The sequence below is a fragment of the Mycetomoellerius zeteki genome, unplaced genomic scaffold, assembly GCF_001594055.1.
Source record: "Mycetomoellerius zeteki isolate Tzet28-1 unplaced genomic scaffold, Tzet1.0 scaffold25, whole genome shotgun sequence".
Lineage (NCBI taxonomy): Eukaryota > Metazoa > Arthropoda > Insecta > Hymenoptera > Formicidae > Mycetomoellerius > Mycetomoellerius zeteki.
In genome coordinates this window covers 192,301-215,710 of record NW_017257227.1, presented here as the reverse complement: position 1 = coordinate 215,710, position 23,410 = coordinate 192,301, and the positions used below count along the sequence as shown (strand labels likewise).

Genomic DNA, 23,410 nt, shown 5'->3' with positions numbered 1-23,410 from the left:
AAATATCTGTTATGTGTGATTATTAAAACAGATAGCGAAACTTCTCAGGTGTCAGATAAAGTTTTATAAAAAGGAACAGGTTTATAAACACTGCACGTCTGTACATAGTATTACGGTAAATCCCGTAATTCAATCGGATGTAGGTATCTAATAAAAAATTAATTGACTCAGTGTACGCAGTAACAAATATAACAATCTAAAAGTTTACGATTTTTTCCCCAATATGTGAATTTCAAAACAAACAAATCATAAGTTTCTTTAAAAATATTTGTAAAGAAATGCGACAGATGCATAACATTTCTTTATTGATGTTTTTGGTTGAAGTTAAACTTATACATGAACGGTATAAGTATATTCTTGTACGGGCCAGTAACGATATATGTTATAGGTCAAACACACTATTCGAGGGAAGTGATGCGAATAGTGTCCGTCTAACCCACTTCGAGCAATTTCCTTCTTGAAACGCATCAACGAGCTAGATCATGTTGCAAGTATAACATACTAGCAGATCGTGCCGAGATGCATAGCGAGATGTGTTATATACATCTAAATTTTACAGACGCATGACTCTTCCGCATGAGATCATGCTGAAAAGCTATAATTTCTTCATAAAATATTATATTCAATCACAGAATATTATAAGACAAGAAAATGAAAAAATATGAAAATAAAATGGATATAAAAGCTTAGGAGTAATCATAAAAAGTGGATTTAATAATTTATTAAATATTATAATATATAGTATCTATCTTCTTTCAACACATTCAGATTCATGCTGAAGATCTTTCGAAACAAGCTTTTCTTCAATCTACCATTTCACAATTTTTATTCGAATTATTATAGTTTCCTATTTTAAAATTGTGAGAAATAGGCAGTTGTTTAAAAACCAAAATTACATTTATTACGTTACAATTACATGAATATTAGATGATTGAGTTAAATAACTTATTTTGTATGTGCGTAATACATATTTCAGATTATTCGCAACTTAACGCAGCTGCAGTAGTATGTAAGTTCTATCTAATCATGTTACATGGTAATAAGACTATAAAAGGAAAAGAAAGCGGACGTTTCTATTTTACTGTATTATTAGCACATGATGAAAAGATGCTACAAAGGAATGATTGTACAAACAAACGATTGTACCCACGTTATCAGCCAACGTTATGGAAGTCCCATTTAACTGTAGTTAGCAATTTTAGTTTCACTTAATAGAATTGTCGCGCAGCGTGCGCTTTTCTAACAGAGTAATATTAATCTCTGGCATAAGCTCGTGATTTATCGTTAGATCAAATGAGGTGACAGTATTCTGCGAGATCGGACAACATTTATAAAGGACTTTCGTTTGATTATCAATATACTTCTAATGATAGTAAACTTCACTTTCTACAGAAGTCTGACAAGACTAAATGAAATATTTTTGCGACAAATACTTTTATACTTCGAAAGTATAGATAAAACGATATAAATTTTAATAGCGAATAAAATACAAAATTTACTTTATAATTTTTCAGAGGCATTTGTTGCTTTACTATAGTGTTGTAAATTTATTGTTCATTGTATGCGAAAGTTCGCTTTAATATCGTTATTGTATCCCTAAAAAGTTATTAACTTAACGATAGATTTAATATTCAAGTACAGTTGACACATATAATTTTTATCTCTCTCTCTCTCTCTCTCTCTCTCTCTCTGACTGATATAAAATTTTATACTAAATTAAATTAAGATAATTAAATTAGTTGTCAATAATTAATTTAAATAATTAAATTATCTATGCGTATTGCATTTTGTTAAGTGTGTACATATTTAGGTATTATAATATGATCAACTAATATAAAATAAGTTTTTAACGAAATCTTACTAAATTCCACAAAGAAATTAGTAATGATACCAAAACATCTTGTTATAAAATTTGCATTTAGTATAAACGCCTCGTTTTTCAGTTAATCGAATATAAAATATGCTTTTGTTATTGGTAATATGAACTAATTCTAAGCATTTTTTTCGCCGTTAATGTCTTCACGAATGTGAATCTCTCAGATTCTTTGAAACTGGAAGAATCATATTTTTTGCGGTCATTGTAAAAGTAGCGAGTTGTTTTTCTCAGGACTTTAGGCCAAGCCCTTTGTACCTTTTACGGTTGGATCCATTACCGCGGAATTTTATAAACGACGCTTCTCTCGACCACAGACGGTATGTCACGATCAGTGCTTCATAGACATTCTGGAAACGAGTTTCCTACGACGAGAATAATTCCTTGTCGTACCGAAAAAAAGATTTCTTGTCGTCTTCCATTTTTTAAACTTTCCATGTACAGTATGCGCCAAAAAAATGCGACTCTCACAACTAACACTTCAGTTGTCGGTTTAATTAAATAAAGTGAATGGACGGGGACAAATTTGATTATAACACAAATATTTTGTCCTTCTACCAAATATTTATTCGATATGATTTCCTTTAATTGCAATCACTGCATTATTGTGTCACACTCAGTAAACATAATAGTGATAAAAAGAGAGTCTCATTTTTTTAGCGCATACTGTAAGCCTCAATATGTAGATTGATTGTTTCTTAGAAAATGAAAATTGAATGACTGAACTTTCAAAAATCAAGAAGGAAGAAATTTTTCTACATAAATTTATATATAAGCAGGGTTGGGTAAGTTAATATTTTTTTTTAATTAAATTAAGTTAAAGTTAATGGCTTATAAAAAATTAATAAAATTAAGTTAAAGTTAATGGCTTATAAAAAATTAATAAAATTAAGTTAAAAGTTGAAGGAATAAAAAATTAACTTATATAATAAAAATAATATATAATATATAATAAATATATAATAAATAATAAAAGTTAAATTAAGATTGAATTAACTTCAGTTTAAAAAAAAGTTAATTTTGAAAAAAATTATTTTTGAGATCCTAATTATTCCTAACAAGAGGCTGCTTTAATAAATAACACTTACAATATAGATTATTAAGTGTAAATTTAATTTTTTTATTCACATGTAAGTTACTTATATATATAAGAGTCATACTATAAAGTGTTTTTGTCAAAATCTTGCGAGAGAGAAGGGTATATATTTACATTATCCCTCTTTCTTTGATCTTTCTTTAATCTTTTATCTAACTTTCTTTAACTTCCGAAACGACTCATGTTCACATATGATTACAACCACATCGACTAGATATTTGTTACAAAAAGTACTCGTAAAAATTTAGAAAATGGATGGATGTGCAGCACTATTTTACAATATCGATGAAATTGGAAACTAAACCTTTTTTTAGAATTTAATTACCATTACATTTTTGTTCTTCGAACTAGATTTCCCTTATTATAGATTACATATATATATAAGATGTTTAAATATGAAAATTGCAGAAAAGGTCTCGATCGAGATGACTTCGAAGCTTCGATCTCGACCCACATTTCCCATTCTTACAACGCAGGCTTCGCGAAAGTAGTCGGGCGACTCTCTTTCGAATTTCTCGTGTGAGACATTCCTTTATATGCAACGTCTTTCCTCGCGGTATTGGAGAATGGTATTATCCAAAACTCAAACAATTTCTCGCGATTATTGACTGTTTCAGCTATTTCGACAAAATTCACGATGTTAGTTAAGGCGTTTACTGTCTGTACTGTCTGTATTGGCAACGACTGCCTATCATTAGCGTTAGTTTAATCATCTATTTGACACATATTATGAATACACAATTGATTTTCACAATTGACATATTTATTCACTTTCAATACAGCTGTAACTTATTTAAACTTATTATGTATTCATCCTGTTAGTACTATTAGTTAACCCTCAAGAAAATCTATGAAACTGACTTGATGATTTAGTCTCGGCATTTTCAGAGAAAGATCGATGTCTTCAATCGACATCAACACTATTATTGGAACTACTTGACCACATGTATATAACTATATAGTAATTCATAAAGAAGACAAGCAGATAATACAATATTTGTGATCTTTATTTCCTGGATCGTTGATTAAGAAAATTGTACGGTCGATCACTGTCACGGTTAATCAACCGTTTCCATTACACTACAACTATTCATACGTACATACATATATACAAGTGCATTCCCACGCCGGCCAAGCCCAATCAGGGCGAAATTACCCTCTAATTTTTTTTAGATTTTTTTCAAATTACCTTGCAGATGTACATACAGTAGTAAGTATACTCATCGATTCGCTCAGAATCTCAGTAAAAGAAAGGCGGAAAAGACATCGTTAGTCCCACTTTTGACAAAGAAAGTTACCAAGCTTCTTCTAGACGTCACGAACAATTAGATTGTAAGATCGCCCAAGACATCAAGCATCGTCCCATCACCTCTTCTTTTCGCCGCGATCTCTGTAACTTTCTCAAGTTCTGGATCAACGGGTCTCGCCAATCGTGACCAAAATGGGAGTAAAAGGTCACCAGTCCGGTCCGGCAGACCATGCATGGTATCTGTAAATGCACTATGACATCCTTTTTTTTCTCGCGATGCACGCACAATATCTCGGCCACAAAGAAAAGAAAGCTTCTCACACGAATTTTTCCAAGTCCACAAATATGGGTCTATCTTTTTTTAATATCGAAATCATTCGGAGTATTCACAAATGTGGATAATTAGAGATTATGAGATTCTTGATAGTATACAGGCGAGATTGGCTAACCTTTTTCAACTTCACGATTTAACGAAAAAGCTGAAATACATAATATTACAGCTTCTTTTTAAATTTAGCTTTTGTCATAAGCAAAGGAAATACCACATGAAAAACACAGACGTCTAATTGCGTGCTGCTAATACAATGCTGAAGCGATTTTCTCTTTACAAACATACGATTATCATCTTCTTTCTTCCTTTATCTATAGAAACATTGAGTGTTTCCTTTTTTCCAAATTGCAGTCACGGCTCTAAATTCTCAAAACAAAGTGTTTAAGTCATAATTGCGTTACTAACAGCGTAAACGCTTTACTATTAATTCAGTCACGAAGAAATTTCAATATTGTTCTAAAAAATATTTGTAATAAAAGTAGTAGTATTTAATCATTATTTTTTGGTACAAATAAAATTTCAAATAAACTTATAATAAAGATATTTCGCAAACTTTTATCTTATACAAAATAATATAAAATAAGTTAAGTGTGTTCTAGTGAACTGTAATAAACTGTCATGTTATGTTGAAATATTAAAAGGATTCGTATGCATACAGATACAGACAATGTATTATAATTAAAGGATATATAAAAATAAAAATTAATTGTTACTGCTCATTGTTCATAGGATGTGAAATTATTCCCCCATGCAATAAACACGGCGTTAAATTGCGAGAAAATTAGGTTGTTCCACAGCATAGGTATAAAATTAGAATGTGGAAAAAATGACGTGTCTATATAAATTCTGAATTTTAATTCGTATTATTTTTTAGCAGTTGCAAATCTTTAATTATTTTGTGATATAACTGTATTAATCAGATAAGAAATTATCGCGGTCTATAATATATTTTATTTTTCTTCGCAGAGAGACAGATAGAAGTTAAAACAGTCATTAAGTGGTATAACGACAGTCTAATTGGAATTTTGTTTACATATAGTTACATATTATAAATCTTATACATATAGTGATACGTATTATAAAATTCCATGTTGTATAATAATAATTGACAGTTTTGTCTTTATACGTTACATTACACAGTTTATAGTTATGACTTTCTTCCATTTTATGTAATATAATAAAATAAAATTTCCCGTCAAATTGAAAACAAAAGAATTGAAACAACAGATCGCTAACGGAACTGTCAAATCTTTATTAACGCTAGTAGTTAACATTTTGTATAGTAGAGCGCCACGGATAGAGCATAAAGAGCCAAGAACCGTTCTCGTTCCAGCGCGGCGGCCAAAGATCAACGATCGGGAGATGCAACGGATGGTTTTTTGCGAGTATTGCCGGCTATGTCTTAAGCCGTGAATGACGTGAATAAAGCCCCCTACGCCTACGCTGCGGCGCGGGCGGGGCGCGGCGCGGCGGTGCCCCCGGCGAGCTAGTTCCGGACGCGGTGCGGCGCGGCGGTATCTTGTCCGTCCATTAAACTTGCATCTGTATCGGTCACGAAGTTCGCCGTCGCGTCGCTGATTAGCCGCTCTATCCTCCAGCGGCTCCAGCATCGCAAATCGTGGAGAAGACCGCTGATGCATCTGCAAGCACGATAATTATTAGCCGTAATTATACACTATCGAACAATTTTCAATTTACGCGATGCATTACAATCGATGAAGCGCGTCTCACCGAGTTACCGCCGAGAGAAGAAAATCTTACGCAGATGTATTGCGGGCTTGAATTAGTCGAGACCTCGTGTATATAACAACCAATAATATTTCACAAAACATATCCTTTTGTTTTTCATAATTTCGTTCTTTTTATCAATTTTTTGCGAGAAAGGTTTTTATTTTACTTTTTCTCGATTTTACTTTCTTCGTAAAATAAGGATCATCTCGAGATTGTCTTGAGAATTCATGATTCAAAAAAAGTTTACTGAGGAATAATATATTACATGCTGTATTATATTATTATTGAAAAATTGAGAACTCAATCTTCCTCTTCTTTATTATTGTATTATAACTATTTAAAAAAAGCAGGATGTGCGAAATGCCATGAAAAATATTAGACGTATAATAATAAATACTTGGTCATTACTAACAGTTAATGTACAGCATTGTCTGTACGGTATTGCGATAGATAATCATGATAACACAGGTAACAAGCTAATACAAAATTAATTATGGCTATCGCAGTATGCACCCACAACTTGGATTTTATCTGACAATGAGACATAGTTTTACAAACGGGCGGAATACAATGCTGATAGAAACCGTTATTGCACGGAGTATCGTGAACCAATCTTGTGCATAACTCGGCATTGTGCGCGAGTCGCCGTGAGTTGCAGCTGCGGCGCACATCAATCGGAAGTCTGTGTCTAAAAACCGTCCGTTTAAACTTTTAAAGTATTACGATAAGACTTGGACTCACATAGATGTGCCAAAGAAGGAAGGGATTAAAAAGGAGTTAAAAAAGAAGAGAGAGAGAGAGAGAGAGAGAGAGAGAGAGAGAGAGAGAGGGAGGGAGAAAACCACCGATACCATCAATGATCGCCTCTGTCGGCTTTCCTTACGTTGCGTGAGGTCACAAGAAGCTGCCCGCGCTTGCGGCTGCTATTGTCAGTCTGATCACGAACTGACCACCTCTACTACACTCGTGATCGCGAGAGAAGCTGCTTCCGCGCTTATCTCTTGTACGATCTCGACTGAATCCCTGCTGCTACATTTTCCGCACGAATGTTTCGCGCGTTTTGTTGAATTTAATTTCCGATCAACGATGTGTTAATGTACAAGTTGCTCCTGAACCTTCAGCAAAAACATCGTAACATCTAAGCTCTGAGACTCCATGAAACTTTCTGATGGCATGCATAATTATTAATTAATTAATTAATAAGTATATGATATATCGAAAAATTATTTAGAAAACGTTTTGAGCATTTAACATCGTCAAATCTTTTTCGGCATTTAAATCTTAAATGATAAAATAATAAGTCTCCAAAAGAGAAAATGCATATGAATTGATTTTTAAAATTGGTTCTTGTAGTTTAAGCGTATCACGCGAGTTAATTCGTATTCAATTGGGCGGAAAAATCTGATCAGTCACATCGATCAGAGACAAAGTACATAGAACGATCGGCTAGTTTTTCACGAAACAAGATCTCATTTCCAGCTGGCTGCGTAGCGGCAGAAATACAGAGAGAAAGAGAGATGTAAAGAGAAAAAAATATAGAGAGAAGGAGACATGCATTGCCGGCAGCGCGCGCTGTACCTTTTTCCTCTCCTGTTCGTTCCGCGCGCATGAGAGATACTCTCGACAGACTCGAGCATCTCGACGGAGAGCGGTAACTTTCTAAAGATGACCAACGGTCGCTTACGGGGGACCTCGATTCCGGGTGCCCTCTGCAGATCGTTGCTCTTGGCCGAGTTCCACGGCGACCTCTTAATCATCGCGATCGCCAATTTATCCATCGCGGGATTCTCATTCCCCGCGCGACTCGTGCACAATCGGGGTATATCCGAGGGTATTCCAGTGCGCTAACAAGGGACCGCCGAAGTCATACTTTCTAGGCGTCTTAATGAATTCCATGGAGTTGCATTGATGATCGATCACGTCGTGCATCACTTCCTCGATCCAACTCGAGATCATTTGTTCATAATTCGTTAATTGAATAGTTACCAGGAAACGTGGTGTAAATTATAGTTTTTGTATCTTGCATCACATAGATATTGACGATACTCTGCGCACGTTGAGGCTAAGTAATCAGAAAGAATGCTAATTACCTACGGGTATCAAACTACCCGCATCGAGCAGTCAAGTTTGAACTTATCCGTCATTGTCTGTGACATTTCGAACGAACAATCGCGTGGATTTGCCAGCTAAATAATTCATTTAACGTATGTTCCATACGCGTGTAACGGATCGCGCGGACTTTGTTACGGTATTTCCGGCGCAGCTTTATATACACCAAATTCCGACTGTATATGTATATGCGTTGGGAAAAGTACGATAAAGATCTGCATCGCGTCAAAGAACAATTGTCGACACTCGCGGAATACATCATCAGAGATACAAATGCGAGAACCGTAAGCAAGAATAAGTCTGGGAATTTGTTCAAGATCCAACAATTATCACATGTTGTGGTTGTACAAAATCAAATAATTATAATTAATTTAATTGACAATATTTATCAAAACTTTAGTATTATGTGATTGTAAACAAAAATGCAAAAAGACTTTAAATGTCGAATAAATCGTACGTATATTGCAATAACATATACATTTATAGTTTAATGCATCAAATAAATTAGAATGAAACATTTTTCATTTGTTTCTCTCGTAATATTTCAATGTGTTTCGATTTTTCTCTGCTGATATCACAAAGAAAAATTGACATTAATCGGTAAAATTCCGCAAAGCTTAAGAATTTCTATGAAACTTTACTCCACATAAAGTCTCTAAAGTGAGGCTGTATATTTGTAGGAGATCTCGTCGTTATGTATGTACGCAATTTTCCACATGACCGTGAAAGCAGAGGCAGGAATCTCGGCATTTGCTGACTCGCGCGACAGGCTCGTCCATCAAATGTTAAACGAAGTTTATCTTCTTCCGGCGATGATTTTTCCGAATGACACGACACAAATTCATCGTGGTTTTCTCCACAATAGCGGAGAAAAAATTATTGTCACATTTTGTATAAACGGAAAAAAAATCAAAAAGTCGACTGTTCTTTTTAATCAACACAACAAAAATGATCTATAATATTTATTTTAATGTATTCATTACTGTTATTTTATATAATCATTATGTCGTTTTTATTAATTTAATAGGGATGTGCGGGTATCAGAAATTACGGGTATTCGAGCCTCGAGTTTGGGTCGGGAATTTTTTTCGGAATCGAGTCGGGACCCAAATGTTTGTAATGTTCGGGTACCCGAAAATTTCGAATACCCGAATTTAAAATCGGGCAGTGATCATATCTAGGAATCTTTTAACGATATAAATGTGATGCTACTGCATGATTTTTCAATCGGGTTTTTCACTTAAACTATAGTATAATTAATTAATTAAATTTAAAAGTCTACGCAAGGAAGAGAAACAGTTTATGATATATATGTATACAGGATGGCCTATGTAAAGTGTTACAAGCTAATAACTCTAAAAATATTTGTTCTATCAAAAAATTGTTCATGAGAAAGTATCTTTCATATATTCGAGGAGCCTTTCTAACTACGTAAACAAAAATCCACCTCCATCTCCTCTTGAAGAGGGGCGAGGGGTAATTTCAAAGTCTCAAATGGGATCCTCTGTAAAATGTTACATATTTGGATTCTACGGGGAAAAACAAGTAAACTTTGTTTGAAACATTTTTTTGGAAAATGCTCCTATCAAAAGTTATAAACATTTAAACTTTAATGTAGAGTGCATTGAAATTAATGATAAATTAAATAAGACTCATAGTTTTTCTGTTTTTTTTTTATTTTATTAAATGTTCGAACTGTTGACCATTAACATCTAAACACTTATTAATTCTTTTTACAAAATATGATTGTAAACTTTTTACAAAACTTTGCCTAACTCTAAACAACATTTCTGGATTCACTTTAGTAAATGTTGCTTCATCAGAAAAAAGAATATTTTGCAAAAATGAATCATTTATCATGTCATCATGCATCCACTCGCAAAATATTATACCACGTTCATAATCAGTTTCCAAAAGTTCCTAAATCAAAATCAAACGATACGGATGAAATTTTTGTTTTTTCAAAATCCGCTGTATTGAAGATCATCTAATTCCAGATGTGTTTGCTAATTCGCGTTGACTGACATGTGGATTTACTTCAACTGCAGCGAGAATATTAGCACAATTATCATCATTAACTACTGTATTTGCTTTTTGTCTTTTAATTGCACTTAATTAACCATGTACACGCAAACGATTTTCTAAACGAAGAAAATGCCTTATGTAATTTTTGAATATTATAACGTTCTAAAAATAATTGCGCTGCACGTCAATAATTTTTCTCACATTCTCCCAGAATTAACAAAATATTAACTTCCACGTCAAAATGAGCCATGATTTTCGATCAAGCAAGATAGGACTAAACTGAGTCAAAAAGTCCACTACCATTTTGCAATTTTCGCAATAGTTAACGAGATATTAATTACTAAAATAATTTAACCGTTATTGAAAATTTTTATCTGTTTTCAGATGGTATTCAAACGGATTCTGATTCAAACAATATCGTCCATTATCCAAATGTACAACGTATTCTCGTGGAAAAGGTAAGTAGCACAATTATTATTTCTTATAGCGAACAATTATTTGATAATTGTTAGTATTTGGTAATAATGAATTACTTATATAAGGAATCTTAGGATATAAATAAAATTATTAATAAGTAGATAATCATTTGCTTCAATAAATAATGGTTTTATTTTAATTAGGAAATTGAGTAAAACGTTACATTTTCATTAATATCTCACGTGTTTTCTTGATGTTATCTTTCTTGTCAAATTATTAAAATTGAAACCGATATCGTACAATCAATTTACCATGTATCACTGGATGACCTTCTTAAAGATCTATCCGTTACATACAATGCATTTTTAAATCAGTAAATTATTCAAGACTTTGACCTATTTGCATTACCTGTACTTGTATTTGCACGATGTGCCAGAAATCAAATCGAGTTAGATAAGAGAAATACAACAAAGAGGTCAAGATAACGTATGAATCGTGTTATAAAAGAATCTTCAATGATTTTCACAAATTGCGCTTTACTTATTTATTCGAAAACACCAAAGCATGAAAGATCACTAAATACTGATAATAGTATTCTAAATTTATTCACATACTTTAGTCGATCTCTCCAATGCAACAAAAAAACTAATTATAGCTATCAATATTACAGAGAATTTTTAATAATAAGAGAAAAAAAGAAGAAAACGTAAAGTCACGTCTACTTTTCTTTCATCTATGATACGGAAGCAATACCTACATGTCCCAGTTTTGTTCATACATGTTAATATGTATAGATGTAGGTGCTAATTTTTGTGACAACATACGATACTCGATGTAACGCGCCGAATAAATTAACATGCGGTGCACGACGCGTAGATCGCGGAAAGAAAGAAGAAACCCCCGATCGATGGTACTGTTAGTGATAAAAATATACGCGGAAGATGCAATGCGAAAGAGAGAACGGGCCACTTATTACCGCGCCGCTGGGTATCGCAATTCGCAACGCGGGGCAGCTGCCTATATAGCTCTTGCGTACTTGCACTTGCGCTTACAGCAGTCTTACCTTCGTTCGCCTTATGCTGAGGAATGACTTGCTAATAACACGAATAGTTATCTAACGAGAGGGAATCGGATGTTCCGCGTGGAACAATATATTCTCTCTTTCGCAGAGAACGGGCAGCCCGCCGGTAATGACAGATGAGCGCCGAAAATGAACGGGTAAACTCGTTCGTAAATTACACTTCGCGTCCGTAACGCTCTCCGCATCCTGATTCCTCTGACACTGCGTTACTCACAGATGTTCCACGTGTACTTGATTATTCCCTGACATTCTTAACTCCATTATTGAGATTCTACAGAGAAATATAGAAAACATAAAGAATTAAGTTATACACATATGTATGTATAATTCTAATTGGCTGCAAATAAGTATAAAGAAAACTAAAATGATTAAATTTATCGATTCAAATTGATATACAGATTCGGCAACATATAATAATTAATGTGTCTGTACCGTTACAATTCTTTTTAGTACGAGGATCAGGAAGCACTCGACATCAACGCTCTCAACAACACGAAGAGAGCTGACCGGCAGGTCCTGTTCTTTAATCGTGTGCCGAAAGTCGGTTCACAGACCTTTATGGAGCTATTGAGGAGGCTGTCAATAAGTAATGCATTTTCGTTCAACAGGGACCGCGTGCAACGAGTTGAGACCATACGTCTCGCGCCGATCGAACAGGTACGACGACTTCCAACAAGAAAACCCAATCAATTATCATCAATCGCATAATGTCAGCCGTTCGCATAGTAATTACCAGTTTAATTTACAATCCTGTCACCGCTGAGCCCTACAAGGTGATACAAAAATACGATGATATTAATTGATTCAATGACCTAAACGCTAAAATAGTTTTATCACTTCCTTTTTTTACCCGGAGTTCTCTCGCCTGGATAAAATTATAAGGCTAGGAGGAAAAAAGAACAGCAAGAAATATCACTGGATAAAGTATAAAAGAAGAGATAGAAATATAACAATCCCATACAACACAGATATCCAAGGGACATTTGGAAGAACATCCTGAGAATGTCCAAATGTTCTGAGAACGTTCGTAGGAACATTTTTGGGATAAAGTGTGCGCGCGCGCTGTATGGGATAGATATTAGGATATAGAAAGACTATAAGAATCCATGCAATTTAAGGAGACGTTTGAAGTCAACATTTGACTCTCTTTAAAAAATCTTATTTCCTGTTACGGGGTTTATTACAGGCTTACAATAACGAAAATAATAATGAAAGATTAATCACTTTTTGCAATATCCTTCTCAAAGTACTATAGCCTGTAATGCAGATTGTATATAATTTTCATTTAACTTTCTTTATGCTTTCAGTTACATCTCGCCAGGATGGTCAGCAGTTATTCGGAACCGTCTGTTTACGTGAAGCACGTCTGCTTTACTAACTTCACAGAGTGAGTGCCACGAGATTATCCTTGGCAATTTAAATGATTGCTACTGCCATTTTCTACTTTCTTGCATCTTCTTCGTCAGATTCCATCTACCGGAGCCGATTTATATCAACATAGTACGCGATCCTGTAGAAAGGGTTATATCTTGGTATTATTACGTAAGAGCACCATGGTACTATGTGGAGAGGAAGCAGATCTTCCCGGATTTACCGTTGCCCGATCCCAATTGGCTCAAAAAGGACTTCGAGTCGTGCGTATTGAAGGGTGATCGAGAGTGCAGATATTTGCAGGGTGAGATCCACGAGGGCATCGGCGATCATCGTAGACAAACTCTCTTCTTCTGCGGACACAGTGAAAAGTGCACGTAAGAATGTTTGTTTGCAAAATATTAGGAAATTGCTTTTGTATAAATAAATTAAAATCCATCATATAAAATAGTTTACAATAAATTTTAAATAACATGATGATAATATACAATATATATTTTTATAATTATTATGAAATGCACAAGCGACATTCTAACATACTTTTCTTCTGAAAGTCCTTTTAATACCGTTGGTGCTCTGGAACGAGCCAAGTTGGCGGTGGAAAAGCACTACGCGGTAGTTGGCGTTTTGGAGGATATAAATACAACTCTTACGGTACTCGAAAACTACATACCACGATTTTTCCAGGGAGCTACCGATGTTTACTATGGTAAGCTATTGATGAATTGCTCCACAAATCTTAAAATCTTTAGCTTGATCAAATATCAATTCATCAACATATCATACCTTTACATTTGCGCACTATCTTTTTGTGAGCATGATTAGTCAAATATACTGGTAAAAAGAGAGTGTTTAAATCTTTTAAAAATTATTTTAAAAATATATATACCTATACGCAAAAATAATCTCAAATATTACAACCATAAATTATTAAAATTATATTATTCCTACATTATCTGAATAATGATGTCTCAATTTTTTTAGATCAAGTAAATTCCTTTACGAGGATCAATCGAAATTTCTTTAAACCGCCAGTCAGCGAGGAAGTGAAGAACTTGGTGCGCAGCAACTTTACTCGCGAAGTCGAATTCTATCAATTCTGCAAGCAGCGACTTTATAGACAATACAGAGCTCTCAAATTGCGATCGAATGTTCCGTAGTCCACAATCATAATGTGATCTCTAAAAAGGACATTTCTTCTATCTGTTATCATGCGAAGGCAATTATTAAATTACGTAAAAGACATTGTACAAAGAAGAATATGTAGAAGGACTTTAATACAATTGCATTCATTAATGTTAATGATTCGATAAAGATCGACAACAAAATTATAATTGCTTTTGATTAATAATAATGATTTATAAAAATCTCTTAATTAAAGTTAAATGATGTAAAAAAATTAATTTTCTACAAGAATATGAGAGTTAAAGGTAAATGTTCACCTTTAACTCTCAACTACACAGTCAGTCCCAAATGACTTCCGAGTGACCTTGACCTTGACATTGACCCTCAAAAAGGTCAAGGTCACTGACCTCTCTCTTTTCCATCACTCGCTATTCGTTAAAAAGTTATCAATGAAACAATTTTGTATACACAGAATTTTGGAACATAAAATACATATGAGATCGTTCTCGTTTCACATAATATTTATTCAACGCATAAATATTATTCATAATAACATTTTGCCTATATTTGATTTTAAAAATATTATATTTCAGGGGGGAGAGGGGGTGAGAGTCGAATGACCTTCTTGAGGGTCAAGGTCACGGTCAAGGTCACTCGGAAGTCATTTGAAGCTGACTGTCTATAAAGGTGAACATTTACCCAATATTATTGAGATTGAAATTTTAATAATTGATATACTTGCCAAAATCAGGAGCTTGTGGTGTTTTATTGAGGATTCGATTACAATAACTATCTCAAGAGCAAAAGACAAAGAAAAAATTTTTCTGTATGATAAATGCTACGACCTTAAGTACTTGATATATTTAGAGAAATCTAAAAGAAATCCGAGGAAATAAAATCTCACGACATCGAATTTTTGATAATAATGATTCTATGATAGCAAAGAAAATTCTATGACGAAAAGAAAATAATTGATTCTTCGCGTGACCACTGTGATGATCTAGTTCCATGCTTTTAAGAAAATTTTGATAAATCTATAAAGAAACAAAATCTTATGATGTTATCAAACTTTTTAGTACATTGACGATCTCATGATACAAAAGACAAAAAAGATCATTTGGAAGTCATGACCCAATCTCATGATCCAAGTTTGACGCATTTAGAAAAATCTTGATAGACTTATGAGTCTAATAACAGAATTTAATATAAATACAATAATTAAAATAATTATTAAAGACAGAAAATATATAATTTCCGTGCATTTAGCAAAATGTTTGTAGAGTTTCAAGTTTCGATAAAAAATGATCTACCGTTTCATATGAAACTTGTTATGACGTGAATGTATCATGCAACCCAAAAATAGAGACATTCTGAGTAAGTGCCGAATGATTACTTGCGTCACAAATGATCAGACGTCATGTTGCTATTTTTTTAATAGACGTCACCGTACGAGTTACATGCAAGTTCTAGGTATTTTTATCATTGTAGGGATATTTCTCGTTAATAAATAGTATTCATAATGATTTTTCTCGCCAGTGACTTATGAACGACGCAAAGACTGATAAAACCATGATATTTTTTATCGCGAAGTGTTTGCAATTATAGAGAAAAATGAACAGGGTAACGATTATTAGAATATATCGCTTTTGTATGAAAAAAATACATTTGTATCTCATTGACTTACGATTATTTGGAATAAAATGCTGCCATTTGAAAAGGAACAAGCACCTTTACTCACCTTTTATTTAATTGTCTCACTGTTTAATTATGTTTTAATTATTCATTAACATGTCTTTTATCAATTTATTATTCTATTCAGTATTAAAATTTGCATCCAATTACCGATTAATAATAATAAACAACAAATCTGATCTTTTTAATACTGGGAAATATTTAAATATTTAAGCAGATATTAATACATGTTATCTCAATTTCTCATGTTATAGATAATTTACATGTAGCATTTATTGTTTAAACGAAGAGTATGTGCCAAGTCACATCTCTATATCCGACGACGGTGGCGACACAATCAAAAATTTAAGTCTATAGCATTACTTTTATTTCGAGAATCAAAAGCAAGATTCATAAATACACACCAAACAAATCGTGCATTTATGTACTTTCTTAAACTAACGAATGAGCTAATATAAATTTTATTTAGCACTTATAATTTGGATACGTAATGTGACTTTAGTATTTAAAGTTAGACGAATTATAAATAGGACTAAAAAATAGATTTTCCTGATCGTAAAACAGAAAAAAAAATCCATTTTTTGTTTATTATTTTAATAATATATAGAGAACAAATATTATACATAAATATTATATGGATATATTATATATATAATATAATATATCTATATAATATATATATATATATACGGATAAGATTTGTTCATATACAATTTGTATATTATACAAATATATCATATATAATATGTGTCTGCGTGTATATGCATATAGTTGTTCTTTCATAACATTCAACCTTCATTCACGCATGTCAAATTTCTACTAAAACGTATTTATTAACATATTTATGTGAAATTCAGTAACAGAAAGATTTACATTAAAATTACACTTTGTCAAACAAAGCGTATGAAAAATTTATAATAAACATAAAATCAAATAGTTTGATCACGAAAATGTATAAGGTGCAGTATTAATACGCATATTAGAGTAGAGACCATTTCGATTGTTGTATCTCATCTTCTTTTCTTTTAATAACATAAATAATATTATATATGTTTTCGACGATACAAAAGATTCAGTAGCTCGACTTATCCTAATATATATATATATATCTACATAGAAAAATATATTACGATTTGGACTACACAATACTAATCAACATTGTCTTGGACATAGAAGTACTTGCGAAGAGATACGATTTAATTAGTAAAATAGTGATTTATGGCCAAATGTTCAGGCACATTTTCTATCGGTCCATTGATCCATACGTTTTTATCAACAACATGCACCAGGTGTGTGTTGTAAAAATTAGATATCTGTAAGACTATTTCCTACATAAATTAATACTAATTGTTGTTGCTCTAGAAATGTTTGGATACGGACGGATGATAATATATGGACGGTACCGATATACACTCTCTCATGTCTCGTTCATATTTAAAAATATATAGAATTACATATATCAGGCCTAGAGCCGGGTTGCACATTTCAACCGATTTCATCTACTGTTATCCTTGCTCCTTTTTATTTCATAGCATTTAGATTGTACGCAAAGACATAGAATCGATCGAGTTCAGGGACAATATTAGCTGTAAATCATATAGTTCACTGTAAGGCAGGGATACGCAACTGGCGGTCCGCGATGTAACTTGAACCCGCAAAAAAAAAACGAAAAAGAAAGAGAATCGACTTTGTCTCACCTCCACGTGATGATTCCTGGATAATTCGAAGAAGACAAAAAATATAAATTCTAAATTTTACTGATATAGCTCGCGGTATAACTTCAAATTTTATATTTGGCCCGTCAAAAAATTTAATTGCGTTTCCCTACTGTAGGACTATAGGACTTTGAAACATATTGCCCTGCGTTCATTGTTTACAGAGTTTTATTATTATTATTATTATTAATAGTATTTGGATGTTAGAAAATCAAAGTAACACTTCGAGATTCTTTTGATTTTCTACATCCAAATACTAATAATAATAATAATAATAATAAAACTCTAAACAGTGAACGCAGGGCAATGTATATGTTTCAAAGTCCTATAGCCCTACAATGCCCTATATGATTTACAGCTAATATCGTCTCTGAACTCAATCGTTCTGTCTCCGCGCGCAGTCTAAGCGCCATGGCATACAAAAAAACTTAAGCAGTAAAACATAAGCAGTAAGCGAATTGACCAATCACAGTAAAATCCGTAAGGCCATAATGTAAGCAGTAGCCAATCCAACATGTTGATTTCCTTACTGCTTACGTCTTATGGGCTTTGTACAATAATGGCCGCAGCACAGACTCTTGCATAACGCATAATGCATAGTGCATAAGAGAATCGACCAATCGAAATTCTTCTTTTTCATGGAATGGGAGAAAAGGAAAGATTCTGATAAGTTGATTCGCTTATGCATTATGCGTTATGCGTTATGCAAGAGTCTGTGCTGCGGCCTTAAGTCATTACCTAAGCTTTAAGTCTTAAACCATAAGAAATTGATTAATCATAGTGAATTATTCTGCTCCCATTCAACTGTGATTGGTCAATTTCTTACAGCTTAAAGCTTAAAGCTTAGATAATGACTTATTGTAGAAAGCCTATTAGACGGGGAGCACACAGACTTGCACAACACGTAATGCATAAGAAAATGTACCAATCAAAGTCGTTCGTTTCCTTCCTTTCCATGAAATAAAGAACATTGGTTGAATTTCTTATGGCTTACGTGTTATACGTTATGCAAAAGTCTGTGCTCCCCGCTTTACTGCCTTAAGTTTTTTGTGTGCCATGGTCCTAAATACTATGAAACAAAAGGAGTAGGGATGACGGTAGGCAAAATCGGTCGAAATGTGCAACTCGGCTCCATGCCTGACATATATAAAAATACAGTAAGAGTAATTCAATGCTATATAGTATATATATATATATAATTTTCTTCAATTAATTTATTTAATTTACATTTCAATTCATTAGCTTAATTATTTAATTTTGTATATTATATTTGTCATTAACAATATGCAATTTTTAAAATTACTTGAAGATATAAAATTAAATTTTTGGAATTCCTCCAATTTTCAGAAAAAAAATATGCTATCATGATTAAAGAAAAGAGATTCTGCAGAAATTTTTAAATTAGGATATTCCGGTATAATCAATATCTTTCTAACAATAAATCCTGTGGCATAAATTCAAGCTGAAATCCAGCTTCATAAAAAGTCATTAGTTTTTAACAATAAAAGCTTAAGTTTAATTTCCGTTGAGTCAATCAAATTTTATTGAAAAATCTTGAGATTTAATTAGCTAACAGTCTGTATTTTATAACATATATTGTATAAAATAATTATTGTATAGCTATCGATGTCTGGCTTTCTTTCATTGATTTATTTTCTATTATTGTTTTCTATTATTCGCAACACATCCTTAATTTTGACACACTTTTATTTTGATAAGATAATAAAACATATTTGCAATAGGAGTGAAACTGAAAATGTTCTGATTTTTCTTCTATGTCCGAGACCGATGCTTTTAAAGTTATGAAGCGATTAAGATAACGTACACATATAAACGGAGACTAACAAAAATAGTTCGTCCTACATATACACCGGCTACATGCCAAAATTTCCGAGTATCTTTTTCATTTCGTCTTCTTCTAGACTTGTAGAATGTATTGTACTGTATAGCTTTTATCGCATATATATATATATATATCACAACTGTGCTTTTCACACACAACTTTCTCCCATGATATTCATCTCGCGCATAAACAATAAGTTCGCTAAAAATGGCCAAAAAATTAATGCAAGTCTTTGTCCAGATATCAATTAACTATGCATTTAAAATGGTTATATAACAAATTAATATATACATTTTTTTTTTCATTCGAGGTTGTCACGTTAATGATTTCTTGTAGGCCTGTTACATTATTAATGTAGCTATATTGTATATGTATATGTCAAAGATATTATTATGTTAATATTCCGATATAACAAGCCAATGTGACAACATTATCTCGAAATGAGAATAATCTGCGATCTAGAAAAAAAAAGAATCATTCGCACATACGTATGCAAAATATATATACTTTTATTTCCAAATCGCAAGAAAAGATAGCGTATTCTCAATTTCAAAATATAAGTATATCTTAAAGAATATAAATAAAGAAAAAGATGACAATTAGTTTCATTTATGCATCAATAATCATCTATCTTATAACCCTTTAAAATGATATGAAATAAAAATACAAAAATCCAGATAAAGTATTAATGAGATTGACTTTGTAACATCGTTGTAAGTCTGTTCATTCTTTTCGATATATTTCGCGCAGAGACAGACTATAACAAATTAATTCGGTAGTCGAAAAATATAACTTTAATAGTCCCTAATTACAATTACTTAATTACATTGCTAATCCCGATTATATAGTATTATTGCATGTTCATAACGGTGAGGATCATTGATACCGATCTTTAAGAAAATATTATTAATTATGCTGTGATTTTTCTCGCAATTAGTTTACTGGAAGTATATGCTGTGTGCGGTCTTCTTCTGATCAGTTCTTACAATCCTCTATAGTAATTTATTTTTATAAATAACATACACCTTTCATAAATAACAGTACTTATTAAACATACGATATAGCGTTTTTGCATTATTATTATTATTAACACACTCATATTTATGTATTTTATGTATAGAATAAAATAAGATAATATTTTGAAAATATTTTGAATATATTAAAATTTGAATATATTGAATTTAAAATTTTCTAAACACATATAAATATGAAAAAAATGTAAAATTCTACCATGATATAGTAACATACAACAGTATTTTTTATTAACGCAATATCTCTATGAAATAAAAGGATTTATTTAATTTTTAGATTATTGTATAAAAATAAAATTTTAAAAAATTTATACATGTATTCTTGACAACATAAAACTTTTAAAGAAATATATTTCGTATTTTTAATACAAAATATATTTCTTGCTAAATACATGAAGATTTTATAAATAATCAAATAAAACATACAGTAAATAATAAATGTTTAAAATGTATTCCAACTTATAATTTTGTAAAATTTTATTAATATACAGAATTCAATAGCTAAACAATTAAAAAATTGTCAATTATCAAATTTTCTATCTCCAATTTATCTCATTTTACTCTATATAAACATGTATTATACACAAGAATATTTTACTAAAGAGCTCAAGTTTATAAATACACCAGATGCCGAAAAATTCTAGAGGCAACATGTCTATAATAACAAAGTTATTAATTTGTTTCATATCGTATGCCTCAATGATAGTCGAACCTCTATCAATCGATATCTAACTTTATCGTATAAATTGGTATTATAAGAAAAATATGATATATGCAACAGGTCATTATTTCCGAGGTTAAATATACAGGAAAAAACATCATCCAGAGAAAAGATAAGATAAAATTTATAAAAGACTTATATAGTCGTATAATTAACTTACAGCAACAGATATTCTGATACATTGAAAAATTTTACGACTATATTACGCATAACATTATAATTACAAAACAATTTTATCGTTTTCAGTGTAGTTTTTAATATATATTTATTTTTCTATAAAACAAATAACGAAATGATAAACTAATAATAATTATATAATATAATCATGTTATATTATATAATACTTATGATATTTAATCATACTTTTTTTAAGTATGATTAAATAAAATAATTTATTTGTTAGAATATGAAAAAAAAATACATATACAAAATATATATATATACATATAACAATAAAATTTGATAAAAAATGATAAAATATTTATACTCTTGATCGCGATTGTAAAAATATAATGCAGGACTATATAAAGAACTGAAGTCACGTGCGTATAATAAAGAAGTGCATCCAAATATGAGATACAATTTTAGAAAAGGTGTCTCAAAGGATTTATAAGTACCTGTATTCACATTTTTAAAAAAATATTTGCGAAATTTATCCTGTAATTTTACATAACTAATATGAGTTTTACGCTGAAAAAGTAAAATTAATAAAGGATATACTTGCCATCAATACTGACGCTACCTGACACGTTTATGCATATATAATATATGTACAAAATAACACATATGCTTTCAAGTGAAAAGCGCTCCTTTTTAAAATACTATGTCTCGTCACTATTATGAAATATCAATCTAAAAGTGCCATTTGCACAACGAATATAAATGACGTATAATTTATATCTAGCTTGAAGGTTATCCGTTTCGTGGGTTTTCTCTGTGTCCAAATCCATTCTTGGAATGCCAACGTTTCGTGAACCTTGCAGTCCGCTTCATCAGGGCGAGGAGAAAACCCGCGAAACGGATAACCTTCATACAGAAAGCACCCGTGGAAGCCTCAAGAAGATTATATCTAGCTTATTTATTTTTGTATATATATTATTCTTTTATCTTTTATAAAATTTTACTTTATAATGTTATGAGTATAAATATTGAAACTAATTTCTTTTCCGGATAAATTGATTTTATATTTAGTAAAGGGAATAGGCGATTAAAAAGAATTGAAATATTTGTTATATATCAAATTGAAATATTAATGTATCTTTAAAAAAACATCATCTTATTATATATCTAATCATATATATTTTTAAAGATAATTAAATTTAAATCGCGTTTTATTCAAACGTTTCAGTCAATACCGAACACAATATTTCAAAGAAAAAATATAAATATCTCGATATGTAATATCTCATGGAACATCTATCCTCTACGATGATGTCTAAACTCGTACAATGTCGCTAATAAGAACTAATATTATTATATCAGCGTTCGTTTTGTTATCGTCTATCGTTGTTGTATTGGATAACGCTAAACAAAACCTTTGCCATGCGATAGTTCTGCTTTGCGATCGAATAAATGATCTGTCATCTTTAACTTCGACATAAACTCTGCAAAGATACTCCATAGGAACGTTTAAACCGTCTATTTATACTTAGCGTTTCCTGTCAATTATATTCAGGCCATTTCATAACTTTGAACTCTCAGATGAGTATTCATTTTCTGCTTCGTTAAAAGAACTCTAGGTTTCAATAATTTCCATTGCTTAACAAATACAGTTTGAGACAAACTATGTGACGGGCGAAACTCATTTTCGAAAACTACTTTTACGAAAGAAGGAGATTTCGAAAAGTCAAAAAGTGTTTGTCTATTTGACAATAATGTGATGTTAATATAAGTTATTAAATCATGTAGTATTTTCTGAAAATGATCAGTTAATATTATTTTATAGACTAAAAAACAGGCTTAAATACCTCATATTTGAACATATGTATATATGACACTTT

General features: G+C 31.8%; 1 protein-coding gene across 2 annotated transcripts in view; it reads left to right on the top strand.

Moving 5' to 3' along the window:
- pip (heparan sulfate 2-O-sulfotransferase pipe) overlaps positions 1-14,536 on the top strand; it is a 30,298-nt gene extending 15,762 nt beyond the window's left edge. For both annotated transcript variants that reach the window (XM_018449747.1, XM_018449748.1), the window contains exons 3-8: positions 10,799-10,872; positions 12,363-12,569; positions 13,220-13,299; positions 13,379-13,660; positions 13,838-13,992; positions 14,268-14,536. In XM_018449747.1, the coding sequence (XP_018305249.1) occupies positions 10,799-10,872; positions 12,363-12,569; positions 13,220-13,299; positions 13,379-13,660; positions 13,838-13,992; positions 14,268-14,443 (974 nt within the window). In that variant the 3' untranslated portion in view covers positions 14,444-14,536. The remainder of the gene's footprint in view (positions 1-10,798; positions 10,873-12,362; positions 12,570-13,219; positions 13,300-13,378; positions 13,661-13,837; positions 13,993-14,267) is intronic.
- The last annotated feature ends 8,874 nt before the right edge of the window (positions 14,537-23,410 follow it).